Source organism: Populus alba, chromosome 2 (assembly GCF_005239225.2).
Source record: "Populus alba chromosome 2, ASM523922v2, whole genome shotgun sequence".
Classification (NCBI taxonomy): domain Eukaryota; kingdom Viridiplantae; phylum Streptophyta; class Magnoliopsida; order Malpighiales; family Salicaceae; genus Populus; species Populus alba.
The window spans coordinates 1,875,340-1,897,031 of record NC_133285.1 but is presented as its reverse complement, the minus strand read 5'-3'; the positions used below and the strand labels follow the sequence as shown (position 1 = coordinate 1,897,031).

Here is a 21,692-nt window from a genome sequence, read left to right as displayed (position 1 = left end):
GAGACCTTTAAGGATTACCTGCTTCGTCTTCATGTCCTTGAGAATAAAACCCCATGGATAAAACAGAAAATAGCAGTTATTATCTCTTGTAAACTGAGATACAGATAATAATTTCTTCTTAATTTCAGGAACCACAAGGACATCTTTTAGCTTGAGACTGGTAGTGGGAATAGTGACATTTCCAGTACCAGTAATATGCAAGTCTTGACCATTTCCAACCATAACAGAGTCATTTCCAGGATAAGAAGTAATACCTTGGACTTCATTGGTGTCGGACGTCATATGTTGATTTGCTCCAGTGTCAGATTACCATGGATCTTCTGTAGTTTCCCCAATTTTGATTGCAGCAAAAGCCTTGTACTGATCAGCTTCTTCATCAGATGCGAAACATCCATCTGCTTTGTGATTTGGTCCCCCACATCGAAAACAAGTGATGCTACCACGCCCACGATTGTTGTTTTGTGGAACTTGTTTCTGACGGGTTCCATTGAAGCTTCCATTTTGACGAGGAAAACGTGTCTCTTTAGCTCGTAGTGGAGTGTTGTTAGGAAGATTTCTTGTAGTAAAGCTGCGATTATTGCGACCACGAGTGCTGTTGTTGATCCATGGCTTTGAGTTTGTGCGGCCACGATTTGTATAAAATGCCATAGAGGGAGCAATTGTTCTTGCTCCTTGAATTTGAATTTCAAAGTCACGAAGTTTGCCAATAATTCCTTCAAGAGATGGAAAAGTATCTCTAGCATTTAATGCTGCTACTATGGGATCGAATTCAGATCCTAGTCCCCGAAGGATGCAAATGATGAATTCATCATCATCCATTGGTTTACCTGCACCACAGAGAGATAGAGCCAAAGCTTTCGCTTTTTGTAAATAATCTTCCAGTGAAGAATTACCTTTTGTCAGAGACTGTTATTCGCCTTTGATTTGTTGGATGCGATCTCGGGTGTGAGTGCCATAAAGTGTCTCTAACACTTGCCATGCATCATGCGAAGATTCACTACTGATGACTTGGGAAAGAGGTCCATCAGATAGTGAACTGTTGATCCATCCAAGGATCAATTGATCCGTGCGCAACCAAACTGCTGCAGCAGGATTTGTTTGCAACTCACCATTCTCACCGATGATAGTTGATTCTGGACAAGGGACTTCATCCTTCACATATCCAAGGAGTCCATAGCCACGTAAAACAGGAAGAACCTGTGCTTTCCACAGGAGATAATTGTTTGAAGCCAGTTTGATGGAGATATCAGGCAAATGTGATTTTGGGAGTGTAGTCTCAAGAGAAGAAGCAGAAAATGTTGTGTGAACTGAAGAAGAAGAAGTCATTGTGATAGAAGGCTCTGATACCATGTAGGAAAACTGAACTTGTATTCCTGTATATTATTCGTGCCTTTAAATAGGCATTACATTACATTACAGTCATTACTACTTTCTATATATACAATGATTTGGTGCAGAGATTATGGAAATCCTGACATAAATGAAATGAAGGATTATAGCAGTGAATCTCTCAATGGAGTAATATGTGCAGAATATCTGTGCAGGATTTCTGCACTTGAATTGCATGGGATCGCTGTATATGTCGTTGCATATATTTCCATATTTCTTCACATAGATCTTAATTAAATACAAGCCGTGATGCTTTTTATTGTATCATAAAAAACGATAGTGCACGATCAATACAAATATCAAGTGCCATGCTTAATCTAATAATGGATCCTTCATTAATACATGTCTGGATTATGCTCCATTCTTTATTGTAGCAAGCCCATATTGAACAAATTAATGGAAATAGCTAATAATCATGAGCTCCGGTGCCTTTATGCCCCATTTTCCCATCACACACAAGCTTAGGCACAAGGCAGAGAGCATCCCTCATATGAGGAACAAGACCGGGAAGCACATCATCCATGTCTATATCTTCCACCCCAGATGGCATTTCCCAGTCAAATTTATGAAGAAGATTCGCAAGTGAAAGCTCCACAGTGGCGAGTGCAAGAAATATCCCAGGACAAATTCTCCGACCAGCACCAAATGGTATGAGCTCAAAATCATTTCCTCTCACATCAATGGAGCTGCCCAAGAATCTATCAGGATCGAACTCATATGGGTTCTCCCAAGCTTCCGGGTCCCTTCCAACAGCCCAAGCACTCACGTAAACTAAGGTCTTGGCTGGTATTTCGTACCCTCCTACGGAACACTCCTTGGTTGTTTCTCTTGGGACTAGTAGTGGTGCTGTTGGTTGCAATCTCATGGTCTCTTTAACCACAGCTTTGAGGTAAGGCAATTGTTGAACATCATCTTCATGCACAAAACCTTTATTTCCAAATAAATTTCTAACTTCTTCTTGAGCTTTTCGCATTGCTTTAGGATTCTTCATTAGAAAGGTCATGGCCCAAATCACAGTAACTGCACTTGTGTCTGTCCCCGCAACAAATATGTCCTGCAAGGACGCAAAAGAAAATTAAATGGAGAATAATACTGCAAAAATATATATTATATCTTTATGCATTACTTACTGAGAACTAGTTGTACACAAGATTTTTAAAGTGTATGTTTGGAATTGTGAGAATGATTATAATTTAATTAAAATGCTTTTTGTTTAGTAATGTAATAAAATGATATTTTTTTTATTTTTAAAATATTAATTTTGAGATCAACACATTAAAATGATCTGAAAATATAGAAAAAATAATTTTTAACAAAACAAATAATTAAATTTAAGAGCGTGCTTTAATTACGTTTCCAAAAAAACTCTAAACCTCATGCACATGGGGCTTGATCAATTAAAATAATGTAATGTTGAATTATTTGAAGTTTAATATAGATCAACTTGGTTTTTTTTTAAATCCAATCTAACCAAATCTTAGATCAACCTAGTAGACATGATGAAGTTTAATAACGATTGAGTTTCTTTTTCAATCGGTAGTCTACTTAGTTTTGGAGTGCACATTAATGGAATTTTCTTTTTACCTCACAAAAGTATTCTTTTCCTCATTTGAATCTAAATGGTATCTAAATCGAGGACTTAGAAATTCGAACATTATACTGTATAACAGTCATTACTAGGAATTGAAAATAATAATAAAAAGGAATGACTATTGAATACAAGATGAAATTACTTGAGTTTAGGACTTATTAGATTACCGTTAGAATTGCTTTGATGTGATCCATGGTTAGCTGAACTTTAAATGAGCCATCCTTGTATATCTGAAGCAAAAAATCAAGTATAGTATCCTCCCTCTCGGGCTTAGGTCTATTTGGATCAAGATTGTCATCAATGATTCTTTTGTAGAAAGCATCAAATTCCTTGAAACTCTTTTCCAGACGATAGGACAGTCCGGTTAGTTTATCGGCGAGCCAGCCCACGCAAGGAAAATAATCCGAAAGGAAAAAGCTTGAAGCCATAGCCTGGATTTCGTGAAGCAGCTCTAGGAACCTATTTTTATCGCTTCCTCCAATTTCATACCTTTTTCCAAAGGCAACTCTGCATATTGTTGTGCTTGTGAGAGACACCATTTCTTCAGTCAAGTTGAATGGTTTAGAAGCAAGAGCTGATCTGGATATGTTTTCAATCATACGAGAAACCTCATCTTCTCTAATGGGACGGAAACTTTGTGCTCGAATTGAGCTAAAGACATGAACGGCACATATTTTTTTCACCTCCCTCCAATAAGCTCCATATGGTGCGAAAGTCAAGTCTAAGCCACTGTAGGAAATTTTTTCCGTGGCAGTCAAGGCAGGCCTACTACAAAATTCGAGGTCATGAGTTTTCAAAATCTCTCTGGCCATTTTAGCTGAAGAGACTATCAGGGCTGGCTTGAAACCTAGCCTCAAGTACATGAGGGGGCCATGTTTTTGAGAGAGTTTCCATAGATACTGATGAAGGTTGGAATTGCCAAGCTGGTGTAAGTTACCGATGAAGGGAAGACCATCAGGACCAGGAGGCAAACCGGCCTTTTTAGTGGTTTTGTTTCTCTTGATCAGAAGAAACAAGAGGAAAACGAGGAGAGATAGAATTAGGAAGTCGGATAAAGCCATTGTGATTGATCTATTTTCTTTCAAACTTTATAACAAAAGTTAAGGTACCTCACAGATTCATTATGTACACTCTTACGTGGTTGTGGATTTCTATAATGAAATTAGTATTTTGTTTTTAAATGGCAAAATCATTAATTTTGTTTTAAGGACACGAAAATCTTTTCCATAAAATTTATTAGTCATTACAATAATAAATAAGGTTAAATAATTTTTTTATATTTTCATTACACAGTATAATTATTTTATTACTCTTAAAAAAACATTAAATTTTATTCAAGGGACATTTTAGTTTTTGACTTAATTTTCAATCATTTAAGTTATTTCATCTCCCTTGGAGTTTCAAAGGCTCTGTCTTTGATTTAGGGGTTTTTTAGTCCTTTACATTTGATTATTTAATAGTTATTAAGTATAATTAATTAGGGGCAGCAGGGTGAGCAAATTAAAACAAAAAATTGGAATAGTAAGAACAATATCTGTCAAGTTCAGATTGTATATGCGACGTTATCCTTTGGTCAAAACCTTGCTTCTAAGGCAATAGTTGGAGAGTCTCAGCATCCCTCTCTACATACAAGCAACTCGTGTGCCAAAATAATTACTGGTTTGACATGTGTAACCTCCTATTTTCTTTTTTCTTTTCTTTTGTCCTACTCGATTTTCATGCTAGCCTTCAAGAAAATCAAATCAACCCCTAAGGCTTGTTATCCTTAAAATTATGCCCCTATACTCTTTATAATAATTTTTTTTATTTAAAATAATTTATGAAATTAAATTTTTTTTTTCAATTTCATTCACAATAGATTTTTTTATCTATCAAATTTAATTTTCATTCTTTGAATTACTATTTGTTTTATTTGAGATAGGTTTTGAAATTGATCCTTTTTTTTTTTAACAATTTCATCCTCCAACATTCTTTTTATTCACTTTCTATGAGATTTATATTTCTTTTTAAAATAACAAGGGTTGGCTCCGGTTTATTTTTTCTGATATTTGTTAAATTTAGCTTTTTTTAAAAAAAATTTGTATTTTATTGATTTCATCCTCTGTCATTTAATTGGCCAAATGTTGAGCTTTTTAGTTTAGCTCATGTCTACAATTTAACTGGTTATGAGTTTGATAGATTAACCTAGATTTATGAGGTTTACCTGGGTTTACAAGGTTTATTTGAGTTTGCTTGGTTTTTTTTTTTTTTTTTTTTCCGGTTTCATCTACCAACATTTTGGTATTCACTTTCTTTGAGATTTTTTCTGTGGTTTTGAAAGTAACTTGATTATTTTTTTTACCTTTATTGAATCTAGCATTTTGAAAAATAATTTTATTTTTTAATTAAATTAAATTAATTGCTTTAGAATAAGTATGAGATGCTCATTTCATAAGGTTTTGTTTTTGTATGTTTTTCGAGTCATTGCTTTGATAGCACGAGCAATCTCTTTCAGTTTCTAAATTCTTAGGATTTTCTTACTCATTTTAAAAAGTTGATATTGCATGAACATTCTTTTTTATGTTGGTAAAAAATTAACCCAGCTCGTAGAGTAGTGCAAGACACGCGCGCGCGCGTGCACACACACTAAAAGGTCTAGGCATTTCAATTGTAGCACTGAACAATTAAATGCCAAAGCCTTTTTCACCTTGGTCATCAAAATTTCTGAGTATTTCTTTTTTTAATTTTAAACTTAGTTTTTTTTTTAATTTCATCCTTCAACACTGAGTTTAATGGTATTTGAACTTTATAAATATTTTTATTTTTATTTTGTTATTGTAAGTTTTTATATATTTCTTTTTCAAAATTAGTATTATTATATTTTTAATACATTAGTGTCAAATTTATCGATTCATTATTTTTTTCTAGTTTTGTTTGGTAAAACTTGCTTTTAGAATTATGATGTTTTTATTTAAAGAACAATGCTATCAAAAGAAGAAGAACGCATCAGGAAAAGGGTTTTGATTAAAGAGATACGTTTTTCTTTTATTTCAAATCGTTATTTTTTTTAGATATTTATTTTAATTGCTTTTAGTTTTAATGCAATAAGCTACATTGCTAAAAAAAGGTATATTGTAAATTTTTTTTTTCAAGTTTATTATTCTTATATGTTTATAATATATTCACCTTAAAACTATTAATTCATTTTTTTTTCAATTTCTTATTAAGATGAGTTCTTGTTTAAAAACAATACACATGATAAAAAAAAATGAGAGCAAAAAGAAAGAATGAGTTAATAAGGTAAAAGGTTTTTTAAGAAATGGTTACCTTTTTTTCCTTATTCTTAATAGTTAATTTTTTTTTTTGGATATTGATTTTGATTGATTTTAGTTTTTTATGCAATAAACAACATTGCCAAAATCAATTTTTTTTTTGAAAAAAAATACATTAATAAGGAAAAGAGAATTCATACTAACATATCACATTTTTTTTATATAATATTTAAATTATTATTTTTTTACAAAAATCCTTTTTTATTGCCACGTAATCAAATAAAAAATTCAAGAGCAAAGCTGAATTTGGATACTTGTCAATGTACTCAATTCCTATATTGTCAATTAGCTTCTTGACAGCTACAAGAAAAACGTACTTTGAATTTGGACCAAAGTTGATGTTAAAAGACTGGCATCATCAATGTCTATAAAATATCTTCTTGAGAGCTGTTCAAAACCACGTAATTCTCTTGAATTTTCTTTTTCCTTGACGAGCACATCATCAATGTCATCTTCCCTCTTCACCACAGATGTCTATATCTTCCCTCTTCACCACAGATATCATTTGAATTTTCTTCTTTTTTTTTCCTTTCAGACCAATAGAACTGCCCAAGAATCTATCAGGATTGAACTCATAAGGGTTCTCCCAAGCTTCCGGGTCCCTTCCAACAGCCCAAGCATTCACTTAAACTTATTAGTGGTAATAAGACAGATGCCGATGGACCAGCAACATGGAAACGAATCAGCTGAGAATTAGGCTATTTAATGTATCCAAATTAAGCAACCTGCATTGCTATACAATAATTAGCCGCCTTTGCAGAAAGTATTGCTGTCTATTCACGTCTTGTTTTCCTAAGAAACAGAGAAATCTTTTCTAACATACTTATCCTCTGTAATTTTCTCTAAGGTCGATCTTGGCTGGTATTTCGTACCCAACTATGTAACCAAGTGTCCAGGGCCACCTCCATTTATAATATTTAATATTTGTTTTTTACTTTTTATAAAACGTATATTTAAACTACCATTGAAATATATTTTATTATTAGAAATGGAGTTTTAGAAGTTCATGTTATAATTTTTTGATGAAAAATGATTGAATTTGAATTTTTAGATCTACAAGCTTTTACCCTAATTTTCTAGTTATAAATGTACGATGCGTTGTTTATTCAGATTCTCAACCCATCACCTATTTATTTATTTAAAAAAAATAATAAACTTCATTTTTTTCTTTTTTTTTTCTTTTTAAAAACCTAGGCATACAAGCCTAGACTTTAAATGTTGTTAGGCATGTGGGCCCAAATTTTAAGCACCTATGTTCATATCCCTTTAAGTTTATTTCTTGATTTTTTTTTTTGCATTTTGTAATTAGATTTTTTTTAATAAATAAATTTATTAAAATAATATTTACATAATTATCCAATTATGCTATTATTTTTAAATAATATTAGTATCTTTTATGATAATATTAACAATTATTTTTGAAATAATTATACATGAACCTTGAATAATTAATGTGAATCAACTATTTTTAAATTAGAATTTGAATTATAATATTTAAATTATTATTTTTTTACAAAAATCCTTTTTTATTGCCACGTAATCAAATAAAAAATTCAAGAGCAAAGTTGAATTTGGATACTTGTCAATGTAATCAATTCCTATATTGTCAATTAGCTGGGACCAAGAGATTTGTTCTCTCTGTGGTCTTAGGTTCAAGCCCTAGGTTGCTCATATGATGGCTACTGGAGGTTTACATGATCATTAACTTCAGGACCCGTGGGATTAGTCGAGGTGCTTGCAAGCTGGCCCGGACACCCACGTTAAACTAAAAAAAAAAATTAGCCTCTTGACAGCAACAAGAAAAACGTACTTTGAATTTGGACCCAAGTTGATGTTAAAAGACTGGCAACTAGATGTCAGGTTTTGGATCTATGCAGAATGCAGTTGCTGAGTGGTCCATTTTTGTTTTGGACAAGATGATTGGTGGTTTTTCTGTTTAAAATGTTGACTTTAAAGAACAACGCATGGTGGATGATTGGTGGTTTCGAAAATGATGGTGAGAAGTTTGAACACCAAAAGTTAAATCATCAACCACATAATTTTCTTAAAAGCATTTGAAATTTTTTTTTTCTTGACGAGCACATCATCAATGTTGTTTATCTTCCCTGTTCACCACAGATGGCATTTGAATTTTCAGATCAATAGACCTGCCCAAGAATTTATCAGGATTGAACTAATATGGGTTCTCCCAAGCTTCCGGGTCCCTTCCAACAGCCCAAGCATTCACTTAAACTTATTAATGGTAATAAGACAGATGCCGATGGAGCAGATCAAGACCAGCAACATGGAAACAAATCACTCCCATGATTACAAAACAAAAATAGAAAGAGACGTGAAGACATTGTATGTCTTGTGTATGTCGTTGATGCAATGATGTTTGTGCTGGGATGAACTACTAGAGCTACATTGGAGATCTCTCAGTCTGGATGCATGGAAATAAGCTATGAGAGCTTTGAATTCAGTGTTGACGCTTTGGGAGTTACTGAATACTGTTAGAAATATTCGAAGGAGAAAAGTAAAAATGAAAACATTCTAAACATACAGAGCTATATGTAAACATATATTCATATTAGTTCAGGATAATTTAAGAGATTTTAAAAATAAATAGATCTTTAATAGTTACATGAATATACCTAGAAAAACTAAAAAATACTTTGAAAAATAACTTCAAAATTAATTCCAACAAATATTTCTCAAGATTCTGCTGAGCTGATTAAACAACTGGGAGCCATCCAGAGCTAATCCCAGCACACTACAGCAACTTTCGGTGCAGAGTTCTTTGACACGGCATGTATGGCTGCATGATGGTTTCCACATGCTAGGCGCTTTCGACATTTTCTTTATTTTTGTGGCTGTTATTTTTTAATTATTGACAATAATTAATGTATCCAAAGTCTGGAGCTTTTGCTGCGAGGTTGGCATATGGCTAAAACTTGCCTTGTTTGAACACACAGCCGCCATCCATCACGAGGAGCATAACTATATTAAGTTAAATAATTTAGTCCCCTAAGAACTTCATAAATATTCTCCCCCTACGATTTTAAATAAAGAAAAGGTGTGTGTCTCTCTATTTTTTTTTTTTCACAACACAACATTATATAATCAATTTACTTAACATTTCATAATTATTTGTATAGGCAATTAGTGAATAAGATGAATTTTTTTGTTTAAGATAACTGGATATCAAATATAAATTTATGCTTTGGGTGTCAAATAAATTCATAATGAATTCATAACGTTCAAGTTTGATAAAGATCTTTGTTGCTCGTGTGTGTTGTCACCACGATCATTCTTCTAGATTGAGATAGTCAGGAATGATTTGGGTGAAAATGATAATTTTTTGTTATTTATCACTAAAAAAAAAAAAATAAGAGTCGCCACTTAGTATTTTGATTACTAAGAATCGTAACTAATCTCATAGTCTAGGAAAGGAGACTGATTGCGTAAAAGAAAGATATTGTCACCCCTAATAAGCCTTATTTGAGACAAGTTGTATTGTTTATTTGTCTGATATAAACTAAGAAAAAAATCCTTCTGAGTAAAAAGGTTTTTATCTTATTAGATTAAAAATCTATACCGTTCTAATGCTAACAAAAAAACCTGTCTTTTTATTAAATATAAAGAGTAAAAATAAAAAATTTTGGTATTTTTGAAATTTAGGCCAAAATTCTTTAGAAATTTACAAACTTGTTGTAAAATGAATATAAAGGATCAATAATCTAATATTCATTCACTTCTATTGCAATGAATCATCATGATTTGGCTAAAATAGGGTTCGGTTTAAAACCAAAACCCTAGAATTAAAAAATCATTTAAACATGTTATTGATATGAATAAATACTATATTATTAGTTAATCATGTATAAGAAAGGTGCATGTGCAAAGAAATGGATCAAAATTGATCCAGATCTAGGGGCTAATGAAATGTTCTTTCCAAGAATACAAAGAACATTACCTAAACCCAGAAAAAAAACCCAGCCATGCCCATAAATGACAGCCACTGCCAAGCCCAGAAATGAGTATTTTTGGCTTCTAAAACATGTATTTTTTATCCCAAACAGGTCATAATATGATACACAAGCATGTTTGAATAAAACAAATCTAACAAAAAAACATCAAAACATAAAAAAAGCAAGAGGTACCAAATAAAAAAAAATATAATTAAAACAAACTATATGCTCACACAACATTGATTCAAAATTAATTATTCGAACCCATTTTATGTGCATGAACAGACCTAGCAAAACCAGGGTAAAACACCCTTACTTTAACATGCATAGTTTAAATTAAACAAAAATTAAAACAATATTATATATCAACAACAAACTTAAACAACAACTTTAATATATAAAAAGCATAAAACAAACTTCAAAATAAACATTGTTAAATAAGAATCACAGCAACAAAAAGGTAAATACAACATCATTTATTAAACATTGCAAACCTTTTTTCTATGCAAATCAAAACAAATAAAAAAAACAACAAAATAAGTTTGCAATGTATACCAAAAACAATTACTCTCTTATAGCTTTTTTTTAAAAAAACATTTGCTTCTCACAAACTTACAAAACTTAAGAAAACTTTTGCTTTAACTTTTAAACTTCTACCCTTATATTTTTTCTCTCCTCTTTCTTATCTTTTTCTTTTTTCTTTCCCTTCTTTTTTTAACCCTTTTTCTTGATCTTGAGGGGAGTAAATCATACGATGGCTTTTTCTTGAGAGAACCGGGATATGGCCCTGGTGGTCAAAAGTACGTATTTAATTTTTAAACGCTCAGCCTCAGCATTTCTTCGGTCCTTTATCTCATCTTTACATTTCACTTTATATTTATTCCTGCATTTCAGGTCTTCGGCAGTGAAAATATAACCGTGTTTTCTAAAACAAAAACCAAAAAAAGAGTCTATTTGGTGGAAAGTGGAAACAAGATGCATGTTTGGAATTACAAACTGCTCGTGTTTTTAGGCAATTGTCTTAAAAAGATAAATTGGTTCCCGTGATTGTCACAATGTCACTGCAGGACTGTTTTTAGGTCCAAAACATAGAGTATCTGTATTGGCTCCCTCTGAAGTTTCTGTATTTTGTTGGATATTTCGTGTTTCTTTAGATATGGCACTATAGGAGTTGGTGTGCGGGTACATGTCTGTGTGGGTGAGAGGGTACAAGTGTGTGTCTTTGTGCTGTTTGACTTGATGTCTATGATGGCAAAGCTTCTGGTGAAGGTATGCTAAATGTTAAATGTACTTTTATTGATTCATTTTCTCATTGCTAAATCCTCTACCTCTTTCTCAAAAAAGAAAAACGAAAAAAAAAGCCTCTGCATGTGTTAGGAGCAGATGTCAATGAGTAGTTTTGGAAACCAGAATTCTGCCTTGTATGGGCTTAGTTATGAGCAGTTTCTATAGCTCCTCACTTGTGTGACTCACCAGTGATGATGAGCTGTTGGAATTTGACCTGATTATTTATTATTATTCTGCAGGCAGTGGGGAGCCTGAGCGTAAAAACCTTGTGAAGCGAAGTGCGAAAAAGGGTGCTGCCAAAGCTTCCGACAACTCCAGAAAGAGGAAGTCAAAAGATTCATCGGAATCAGAAGATGAAGAGAGTGGTGATGACGAAAGTGATGCCAGTGAAGATCAAGTCAATGGCCAGACAGAAAAGAAGAGCAACCGGGGTGGAAAAGTTTCCGGCAGGGGTGAAAGTAAAGGTGGAAAAAAATCAACATCCGATGGAAAAAGTACAGGGCGTGGGCGGGGCCGACCTCTACCAGGAAATAAAAGCACAGTTTCGTCTCAAGAAAACGCTGGTAAGAGAGGAAGACCACGCAAGTCGTGACTACTCACAAATGTCCAGTTTCCAAGAACTGTACGATCTCATACATTAACTGCTGTAATCTGCCTTCTTTGGTTTTTTAATTGCTTTATATTTTCAGTCTTCAATTGCCTCCGCGGGTTTTCTGTTTTCTTCACGAAAACAATTTTTCCGGGTTGGCACTTGATCAGGATTGGAGGACTAGGAGAACTGTATGATCTGAGTGGCAGCTTGTATCAAAATCTTTATATAGAATGAAATTCCATCATCAAATCGTCAAGGTGCCTTCAGCTAATTTGTCAGTCGATTTCTTCAATTGATCTCATATGCATTAGCTGGCAAGGCAGGACGATACAGCAACGAAAGTTATTACATCTTCTCAATCCAGTGGCGGAGCTTGCATTCAAATCATGCAAAATTGCCAATGACATACAAGATAGAGAACACAACGAATATATTAATTAAATTTTAAATCAAAAGGAAACGAGAGTTTTTAATGTGAATTTATGCTCGGGAAATCAAACAGCAGAAAGTGTGATCTTTTCATATTGCCATTGTGCATAATGAACACATGCCAAGCAAGACATAGATCTTAATTAAATACAAGCCGTGATGCTTTTTATTGTATCATAAAAAACGATAGTGCACGATCAATACAAATATCAAGTGCCATGCTTAATCTAATAATGGATCCTTCATTAATACATGTCTGGATTATGCTCCATTCTTTATTGTAGCAAGCCCATATTGAACAAATTAATGGAAATAGCTAATAATCATGAGCTCCGGTGCCTTTATGCCCCATTTTCCCATCACACACAAGCTTAGGCACAAGGCAGAGAGCATCCCTCATATGAGGAACAAGACCGGGAAGCACATCATCCATGTCTATATCTTCCACCCCAGATGGCATTTCCCAGTCAAATTTATGAAGAAGATTCGCAAGTGAAAGCTCCACAGTGGCGAGTGCAAGAAATATCCCAGGACAAATTCTCCGACCAGCACCAAATGGTATGAGCTCAAAATCATTTCCTCTCACATCAATGGAGCTGCCCAAGAATCTATCAGGATCGAACTCATATGGGTTCTCCCAAGCTTCCGGGTCCCTTCCAACAGCCCAAGCACTCACGTAAACTAAGGTCTTGGCTGGTATTTCGTACCCTCCTACGGAACACTCCTTGGTTGTTTCTCTTGGGATCAGTAGTGGTGCTGTTGGTTGCAATCTCATGGTCTCTTTAACCACAGCTTTCAGGTAAGGCAATTGTTGAACATCATCTTCATGCACAAAACCTTTATTTCCAAATAAATTTCTAACTTCTTCTTGAGCTTTTCGCATTGCTTTAGGATTCTTCATTAGAAAGGTCATGGCCCAAATCACAGTAACTGCACCTGTGTCTGTCCCCGCAACAAATATGTCCTGCAAGGACGCAAAAGAAAATTAAATGGAGAATAATACTGCAAAAATATATATATTATATCTTTATGTATTATTTACTGAGAACTAGTTGTACACAAGATTATCAAAAGACGATGTTCGGAATTGTGATAATGATTGTGTTTTAAAATGTATTTTATTTTGTAATGTAATAAAATAATATTTTTTTTTATTTTTAAAATATTAATTTTAAGATCAACATATTAAAATGATATGAAAATATATAAAAAAAATTATTTTTAGTAAAAAAAATAATTAAATTTGAGAGTGTGTTTTAATTGTGTTTCCAAACAAACTCTAAACCTGATGCACCCCATGGCTTGATCAATTAAATTAAAATAATGTAATTTTGAATTACTTGAAGTTTAATATAGGTCAACTTTTACATGGGTTTTTTAAAATCCAAACTAACCAAATCTTAGATCAACCTAGCAGACATGATCAAGTTAGTACAAGCCAGAGTTTCTTTTTCAATCGATAGCCTACTTAGTTTTGGAGTGCACATTAATGGAATTTTCTTTTTACCTCACAAAAATATTCTTTTCCTCATTTGAATCTAAATGGTATCTAAATCGAGGACTTAGAAATTCGAACATTGTACTGTATAACAGTCATGAACTTGGAATTGAGAATAGAAAAAAAGCAATGAACATTGAATAATTCTTGAGTTTAGAAATTATTAAATTACCGTTAGAATTGCTTTGATGTGATCCATGGTTAGCTGAACTTTAAATGAGCCATCCTTGTATATCTGAAGCAAAAAATCAAGTATTGTTTCCTCCCTCTCGGGCTTAGGCCTATTTGGATCAAGATTGTCATCAATAATTCCTTTGTAGAAAGCATCAAATTCCTTGAAACTCTTTTCCAGACGATAGGACAGTCCGGTTAGTTTATCGGCGAGCCAGCCCAGGCAAGGAAAATAATCCGAAAGGAAAAAGCTTGAAGCCATAGCCTGGATTTCGTGAAGCAGCTCTAGGAACCTATTTTTATCGCTTCCTCAAATTTCATACCTTTTTCCAAAGGCAACTCTGCATATTGTTGTGCTTGTGAGAGACACCATTTCTTCAGTCAAGTTGAATGGTTTAGAAGCAAGAGCTGATCTGGATATGTTTTCAATCATACGAGAAACCTCATCTTCTCTAATGGGACGGAAACTTTGTGCTCGAATTGAGCTAAAGACATGAACGGCACATATTTTTTTCACCTCCCTCCAATAAGCTCCATATGGTGCGAAAGCCAAGTCTAAGCCACTGTAGGAAATTTTGTCCATGGCAGTCAGGGCAGGCCTACTACAAAATTCGAGGTCATGAGTTTTCAAAATCTCTCTGGCCATTTTAGCTGAAGAGACTATCAGGGCTGGCTTGAGACCTAGCCTCAAATACATGAGGGGGCCATGTTTTTGAGAGAGTTTCCATAGATACTGATGAAGGTTGGAATTGCCAAGCTGGTGTAAGTTACCGATGAAGGGAAGACCATCAGGACCAGGAGGCAAACAGGCTTTTTTAGTGGTTTTGTTTCTCTTGATCAGAAGAAACAAGAGGAAAACGGGGAGAGATAGAATTAGGAAGTCGGATAAAGCCATTGTGATTGATCTATGTTCTTTCAATCACCATAACTAAAGCTAATATACCTCACAGATTCATTATGTACACTCTTACGTGGTTGTGGATTTCTATAATGAAATTAGTATTTTGTTTTTAATTGGCAAAATCATTTAATTTTGTTTTAAGGACACGAAATTCTTTTCCATAGAATTTATTAGTCATTCCAATAATAAATAAGGTTAAATAATTTTTTTTATATTTTCATTACACAGTAGAATTATTTTATTACTCTTAAAAACAAAAAAACATTAAATTTTATTCAAGGGACATTTTAGTTTTTGACTTAATTTTCAATCATTTTAAGTTATTTCATCTCCCTTGGAGTTTCAAAGGCACTGTCTTTGATTTAGGGTTTTTTAATCTTTTACATTTAATTATTAATAGTTATTAAGTGTCATTAATTAGGGGCAGCAGGGTGAGCAAATTTAGAAAAAACTGGAATCGAATGAATAATATCTGTCCAGTTTAGATTGTATATGCAACACTACCCTGCGGCCAAAACCTTACTTCTAAGGCAATGGTCGGAGAGTAGGGGTGAGTATTTCCGGTTCGGTCCGGTTTTCACCCAAAAAATTAACTAAACCGATTTATTTATTTATTTATTTTTAAATTAAAATCGAAACCGAACTGAAATCGGTTCAAACCGAGCATTTTCGGTTCGGTTCGGTTCGGTTAATTGAAAGGAAAAACTGGAAAAAACCGATTTTATCTTGGCCAAGCATATCAAGCAAGTTTCTGAATCAGGAAGCCAAAAAGAATAAGATTCAAACGAAAATTTGAAAAAATATTTATCACAACATCCATTACAGTAATCATAACATGAATGGCAAATCAACATTGTTGTAAATAAATATAGAAAATAAATACATAACAGATCTACAAAAATCAGAAAAAAAATAAACAGGGATAAAAATTAAGAGAAAGATTGAAGAGAGGGAGGCTCCCGAGCTGCTATTTGATTGTAAATCCATGAGCTTAGTCGATTATGTTTAAAGAAAAAGACAAAAAGATTGTGCTTAGAGTCTTAAAGAAAGGTTGAGAAAGATGAGAGATGAAGATGTTGAGGGGGGTTGTGAGAAAAGTTGATAGATAAGAGATGAAGATGGAGGCTGTGATGGGGGGTTGTGAGAAAGGTTGAGGGATGAGAGATGAAGATGAGAGGGGGGGCTGTGCTGAGAGATAAAGATTGAGAAACATGGGCGATAAAGGTTGAGAGTGAAGATGGGGGTGAGGGCTGAGTTGAGAGGTAAAGATTGTGAAACATGGGTGGCGGCTAGGGTTTAGAAAGGAGAAGGGGAAAGTTGAAAAGTAGGTATTTATAGTATTATTAATTTTTTTACTTGAACCGGTTCGGTTCGGTTTGGTTTATTCGGTTTCATCTTTTTAAAACCGAAACCGAACCGAACCGGCTTGTTTTTTTAAATTTTCTAATCGGTTTGATCGGTTTTTTTTTAGATTCGGTTTTTTCGGTTATTTTTTTTCCGGTTTTCTCGGTTTAATCGGTTTTTTGGTTTTTTTGCTCACCCCTATCGGAGAGTCTCGGCATCTTCTCTACATACAAGCAACTCATGTGCCAAAATAATTACTAGTTTGACATGTGTAACCTCCTATTTTCTTTCTTTTTTCTTACTCGATTTTCATGCTACCCTTCAAGAAAATCAAATCAACCCCTAGAGCTTGTTATCCTTAAAATTATGTCCCTATACTCTTTATAATAATTTTTTTAATTTAAAATAATTTATGAAATTAAATATTTTTTTCAATTTCATTTACAATAGATTTTTTTATCTGTCAAATTTAATTTTCATTCTTTTAATTAATATTTGTTTTATTTCAGATAGGTTTTGAAATTGATCCTTTTTTTTTTAACAATTTCATCCTCCTACATTCTTTTTATTAACTTTCTATGCGATTTATATTTCTTTTTAAAATAACAAGGATTGCCTCCGGTTTATTTTTTCTGATCTTTGTTAAATTTAACTTTTTAAAAAGGAATTTTGTATTTTATTGATTTCATCATCTTTCATTTAATTGGATAGATGTTGAGCCTTTTAGTTTACTCATGTCTACAATTTAACTGGTTATGAGTTTGATAGATTAACCTAGATTTACGAGGTTTACCTGGGTTTACGAGGTTTATCTGAGTTTGATTGGTTTTCATCTTTTTTTTTTTTTTTTCCGGATTCATCTACCAACATTTTGGTATTCACTTTCTATGAGATTTTTTTGTGGTTTTGAAAGTAACTCGATATTTTTTTTTACCTTTATTGAATCTTGCATTTTGAAAAAGAATTTTATTTTTTAATTAAATTAAATTAATTGCTTGAGAATAAATATGAGATGCTCATTTCATAGGGTTTTGTTTTTGTATGTTTTTCGAGTCACTGTTTTGATAGCACGAGCAATCTCTTTCAATTTCTAAATTTTTAGATTTTTCTTACTTATTTTAAAAAGTTGATATTGCATGAACATTCTTTTTTATGTTGGTAAAAAATTAACTAAATCTTTATTGAATCTTCTTTAATAGCACGAGCAACCTTTATTGAATCTTCTTTTTTATGAAGAAGAATGCATCAGGAAAAGGGTTTTGATTAAAGAGATATGTTTTTAGATATTTTAAATTGTTAATTTTTTTAGATATTTATTTTAATTGCTTTTAGTTTTAATGCAATAAGCTACATTGCTAAAAAAAGGTATATTGTAATTTTTTTTTCAAGTTTATTATTCTTATATGTTTATAATATATTCACCTTAAAACTATTAATTCATTATTTTTTTTTCAATTTCTTATTAAGATAAGTTCTTGTTTAAAAACAATACACATGATAAAAAAAAAAAAAGAGAACAAAAAGAAAGAATGAGTTAATAAGGTACGAGGTTTTTTAAGAAATGGTTACCTTTTTTTCCTTATTCTTAATAGTTATTTTTTTTTTTGGATATTGATTTTGATTGATTTTAGTTTTTTATGCAATAAACAACATTGCCGAAAACAATATTTTTTTTTGAAAAAAATTACATTAATAAGGAAAAGAGAATTAATACTAACATATCACATTTTTTTTAATAATATTTAAATTATTATATTTTTACAAAAATCCTTTTTTATTGCCACGTAATCAAATAAAAAATTCAAGAGCAAAGTTGAATTTGGATACTTGTCAATGTACCCAATTCCTATATTGTCAATTGGCTTCTTGACAGCTACAAGAAAAACGTACTTTGAATTTGGACCCAAGTTGATGTTAAAAGACTGTAATTTTCTTAAAAGCATTTGAATTTTCTTTTTTCTTGACGAGCACATCATCAATGTCATCTTCCCTCTTCACCACAGATGGCATCATCAATGTCTATATCTTCCCTATTCACCACAGATGTCTATATCTTCCCTCTTCACCATAGATGGCATCATCAATGCCTATATCTTCCCTCTTCACCACATATATCATTTGATTTTTATTTTTTTTTTGCTTTCATATCAATAGAACTGCCCAATAATCTATCAGGATTGAACTCATTGTTGGGAATTGCCATTAATGGGCAACCTAACCTTTGAAGTAGGGTTACCATTTGTCAGTAATAGTTACATTCACCATTGACAAATGTATCAACCCATGTGCAGCCATTATTGAACAACTCCCATTCTTGCCTAGAAATAGACAGTAAGAGAGCAGAACAATGATAGAGAGAGAGAGAGAGATTGTGAGAATGAAGTGAAAAGAGGAAGAGAAAAAGAGGAGCTGTTGTCATTGCAGCAGCTGCAAAGGCAGCAATGAGAGCTGGAAGTAGAGTAGAGTAAAGTGATCCTCCTCCTCCATGTATTTGTGTTGTATTCTTTCTCTATCTCTAATAATATGGACTTTCTCCCGTGGATGTCGGCGATTTGCCGAATCACGTTAAATATTGTGTGACAGTGTGCTTACCCCTCCTATATGCAAAGATTAGGACATCACTGGTCGAATTTCCCCCAACACTTATATGGGTTCTCCCACGCTTCCGGGTCCCTTCCAACAGCCCAAGCATTCACGTAAACTTATTAATGGAAATAAGACAGATGCCGACGGAGCAGATCAAGACCAGCAACATGGAAACAAATCACTCGCATGATTACAAAACAAAAATAGAAAGAGACGTGAAGACATTGTATGTCTTGTGTATGTCGTTGATATTGCAATGATGTTTGTGCTGGGATGAACTAATAGAGCTACATTGGAGATCTCTCATTTTGGATGCGTGAAAATAAGCTATGAGAGCTTTGAATTCAGTGTTGACGCTTTGGGAGTTACTGAATACTGTTAGAAATATTCGAAGGAGAAAAGTAAAAATGAAAACATTCTAAACATACAGAGCTATATGTAAACATATATTCATATTAGTTCAGGATAATTTAAGAAATTTTAAAAATAAATAGATCTTTAATAGTTACATGAATATACCTAGAAAAACTAAAAAATACTTTGAAAAATAACTTCAAAATTAATTCCAACAAATATTTCTCAAGATTCTGCTGAGCTGATTAAACAACTGGGAGCCATCTATACAGAGCTAATCCCAGCACACTACAGCAACTTTCGGTGCAGAGTTCTTTGACACGGCATGTATGGCTGCATGATGGTTTCCACATGCTAGGCGCTTTCGACATTTTCTTTATTTTTGTGGCTGTTATTTTTTAATTATTGAGTTATTTTTTAATTATTGACAATAATAAATGTATCCAAAGTTTGAAGCTTTTGCTGCGAGGTTGGTATATGGCTAAAACTCGCCTTGTTTGAACACAGAGCCGCCATCCATCACGAGGAGCATAACTATATTAAGTTAAATATTTTAGTCCACCAAGTACTTCATTAATACCCCCCCCCCCCCCCCGATTTTTAAATAAAGAAAATGCGTGTCTCCTTCTTCTTCTTCTTTCTCACAATACAACATTATATAATAAATTTACTTAACATTTCATAATTATTTGTGTAGGCAGTTAGTGAATAAGAGGAAATTTTTTGTATAAATTTATGCTATGGCTGTCAAACAAATTTATAATGAATTTATAATACCGTTCAAGTTTGATAGAGATCTTTGCCCTTGTAACAATCATCTTTCTAAAAACAAAATTAGTACTTCTTACGGTTAAAATTATTTTCTGTTTGGAAATATATATATTAAAATAATTTTTTTTATTTATTAAAAATTATTTTTATTAAGCCTTGTACACCAAATTTAGGCAAATCCATTAAATATATTCATGCGATATTCCATTTCCAATTTGATTTGGACATTCGACCTCCTTTTCCTCCTCATCGATCATTTACATTGACAGTAATGTATTCGTGTCTCTTCGGAACTCAATCTGTTGAAGTAAATAAATCACCCTTATAGTTTTATTATTATTATTATTATTTCTTCAACATCATGACCCTAAGGTAGGAAATTGTACAGTACGACCAGCAATTTTTCTTTTACTTGACAAAGACACTGTAGTCCATGTTAAAGGGTTTATTTAAGAATTTAATAATAGTAGCAGTTCAAATTATTTTTTATTCAAAAATATATTAAAATAATATTTTTTTTATTTTTTAAAAAATTATTTTTAATATTAAAAAAATCTAAAAACATAAAAAATTTAAATTTAAACAAAAGTTTTAAATTTTTAATATTAAAATATTAAAAAAATCTAAAAACATAAAAAATTTAAATTTAAACAAAGAGTTTTAAATTTTTAAAAAACTTAGTTTCAATTACGTCAAATACATCCAAAATCTTCTTTAGTGCAGTAGGCACGTTGGGTGGGTTCGATTGTGCATCACGAATACACTACTGGTTTGTGGAATGTCTGGTACATGTCTAGCGCCGGTGATCGGAGAGGGAACGCCCTCACAATCTTTGGATGGCATCGAGAAGAAGGAAAAAAGGCTTGATTTTTTTTTTCTCTAAAATATATAAGCTTATTTATATTATGGTAGCGATTATTTTTTAAAATATTTTTTATTTAAAAATAAAATTTATAAAATAAACTAAAATTTTTAAAAAGATAAAATCCATTCCAATTTATTTTATTTTTTAAACTAGAACATAATATACCGGCTATTTCAAACAAAACTGACTGAAATTGAAAACCTTAGTATGCAGTAGTATCGTTCTCTTGGTATAATAAAAGGCATTAGATTTGAATGCAAGATTTCTATATAGTATGAAATCTAGACGGCAGACATTCATTATGAGTTTATTGAACAGCCCTAGAAAATGCACAAGGCTTATCAAATACGCAATAATTAATGTATCCAAAGTCTGGAGCTTTTGCTGCGAGGTTGGCATATGGCTAAAACTCGCCTTGTTTGAGCACAGAGCCGCCATCCATCACGAGGAGCATATATAACTATATTAAGTTAAATAACTTAGTCCACCAAGTACTTCATTAATATTCCCCCCCTGCGATTTTAAATAAAGAAAAGGTGTGTGTCTCCTTCTTCTTTTTTCTCACAATACAACATTATATAATCAATTTACTTAACATTTCATAATTATTTGTGTAGGCAATTAGTGAATAAGAGGAAATTTTTTGTTTAAGA

The 21,692-nt window shown here is 32.6% G+C and overlaps 1 protein-coding gene, 1 long non-coding RNA gene and 1 pseudogene across 2 annotated transcripts; 1 reads left to right on the top strand and 2 right to left on the bottom strand.

Moving 5' to 3' along the window:
* Positions 1-1,618: 1,618 nt before the first annotated feature.
* Positions 1,619-4,068, bottom strand: LOC118052736 (cytochrome P450 83B1). Its single transcript, XM_035063770.2, has 2 exons — positions 3,148-4,068; positions 1,619-2,443 (listed from the first exon to the last, which is right to left on the bottom strand). Exons 1-2 carry the CDS (start codon positions 4,039-4,041, stop codon positions 1,796-1,798), a joined length of 1,542 nt encoding a protein of 513 aa, XP_034919661.1. The 5' UTR covers positions 4,042-4,068; the 3' UTR covers positions 1,619-1,795.
* Positions 4,069-11,005: 6,937 nt separating this feature from the next.
* On the top strand, positions 11,006-12,386 carry LOC140955240 (uncharacterized). Its single transcript, XR_012169058.1, has 2 exons — positions 11,006-11,510; positions 11,768-12,386. It is a non-coding gene; the product is annotated as an uncharacterized lncRNA (long non-coding RNA).
* Positions 12,387-12,688: 302 nt separating this feature from the next.
* On the bottom strand, positions 12,689-15,188 carry LOC118052737 (cytochrome P450 83B1-like; annotated as a pseudogene).
* Positions 15,189-21,692: the final 6,504 nt, after the last annotated feature.

Bases quoted from the DNA above. Each gene is read 5' to 3' on its own strand.
- LOC118052736 (XM_035063770.2), bottom strand. From the start codon at position 4,041: ATGGCTTTATCCGACTTCCTAATTCTATCTCTCCTCGTTTTCCTCTTG. The intron at 2,444-3,147 runs GTAATCTAATAA...GCGTCCTTGCAG, and splicing joins ACATCAAAGCAATTCTAACG to GACATATTTGTTGCGGGGAC.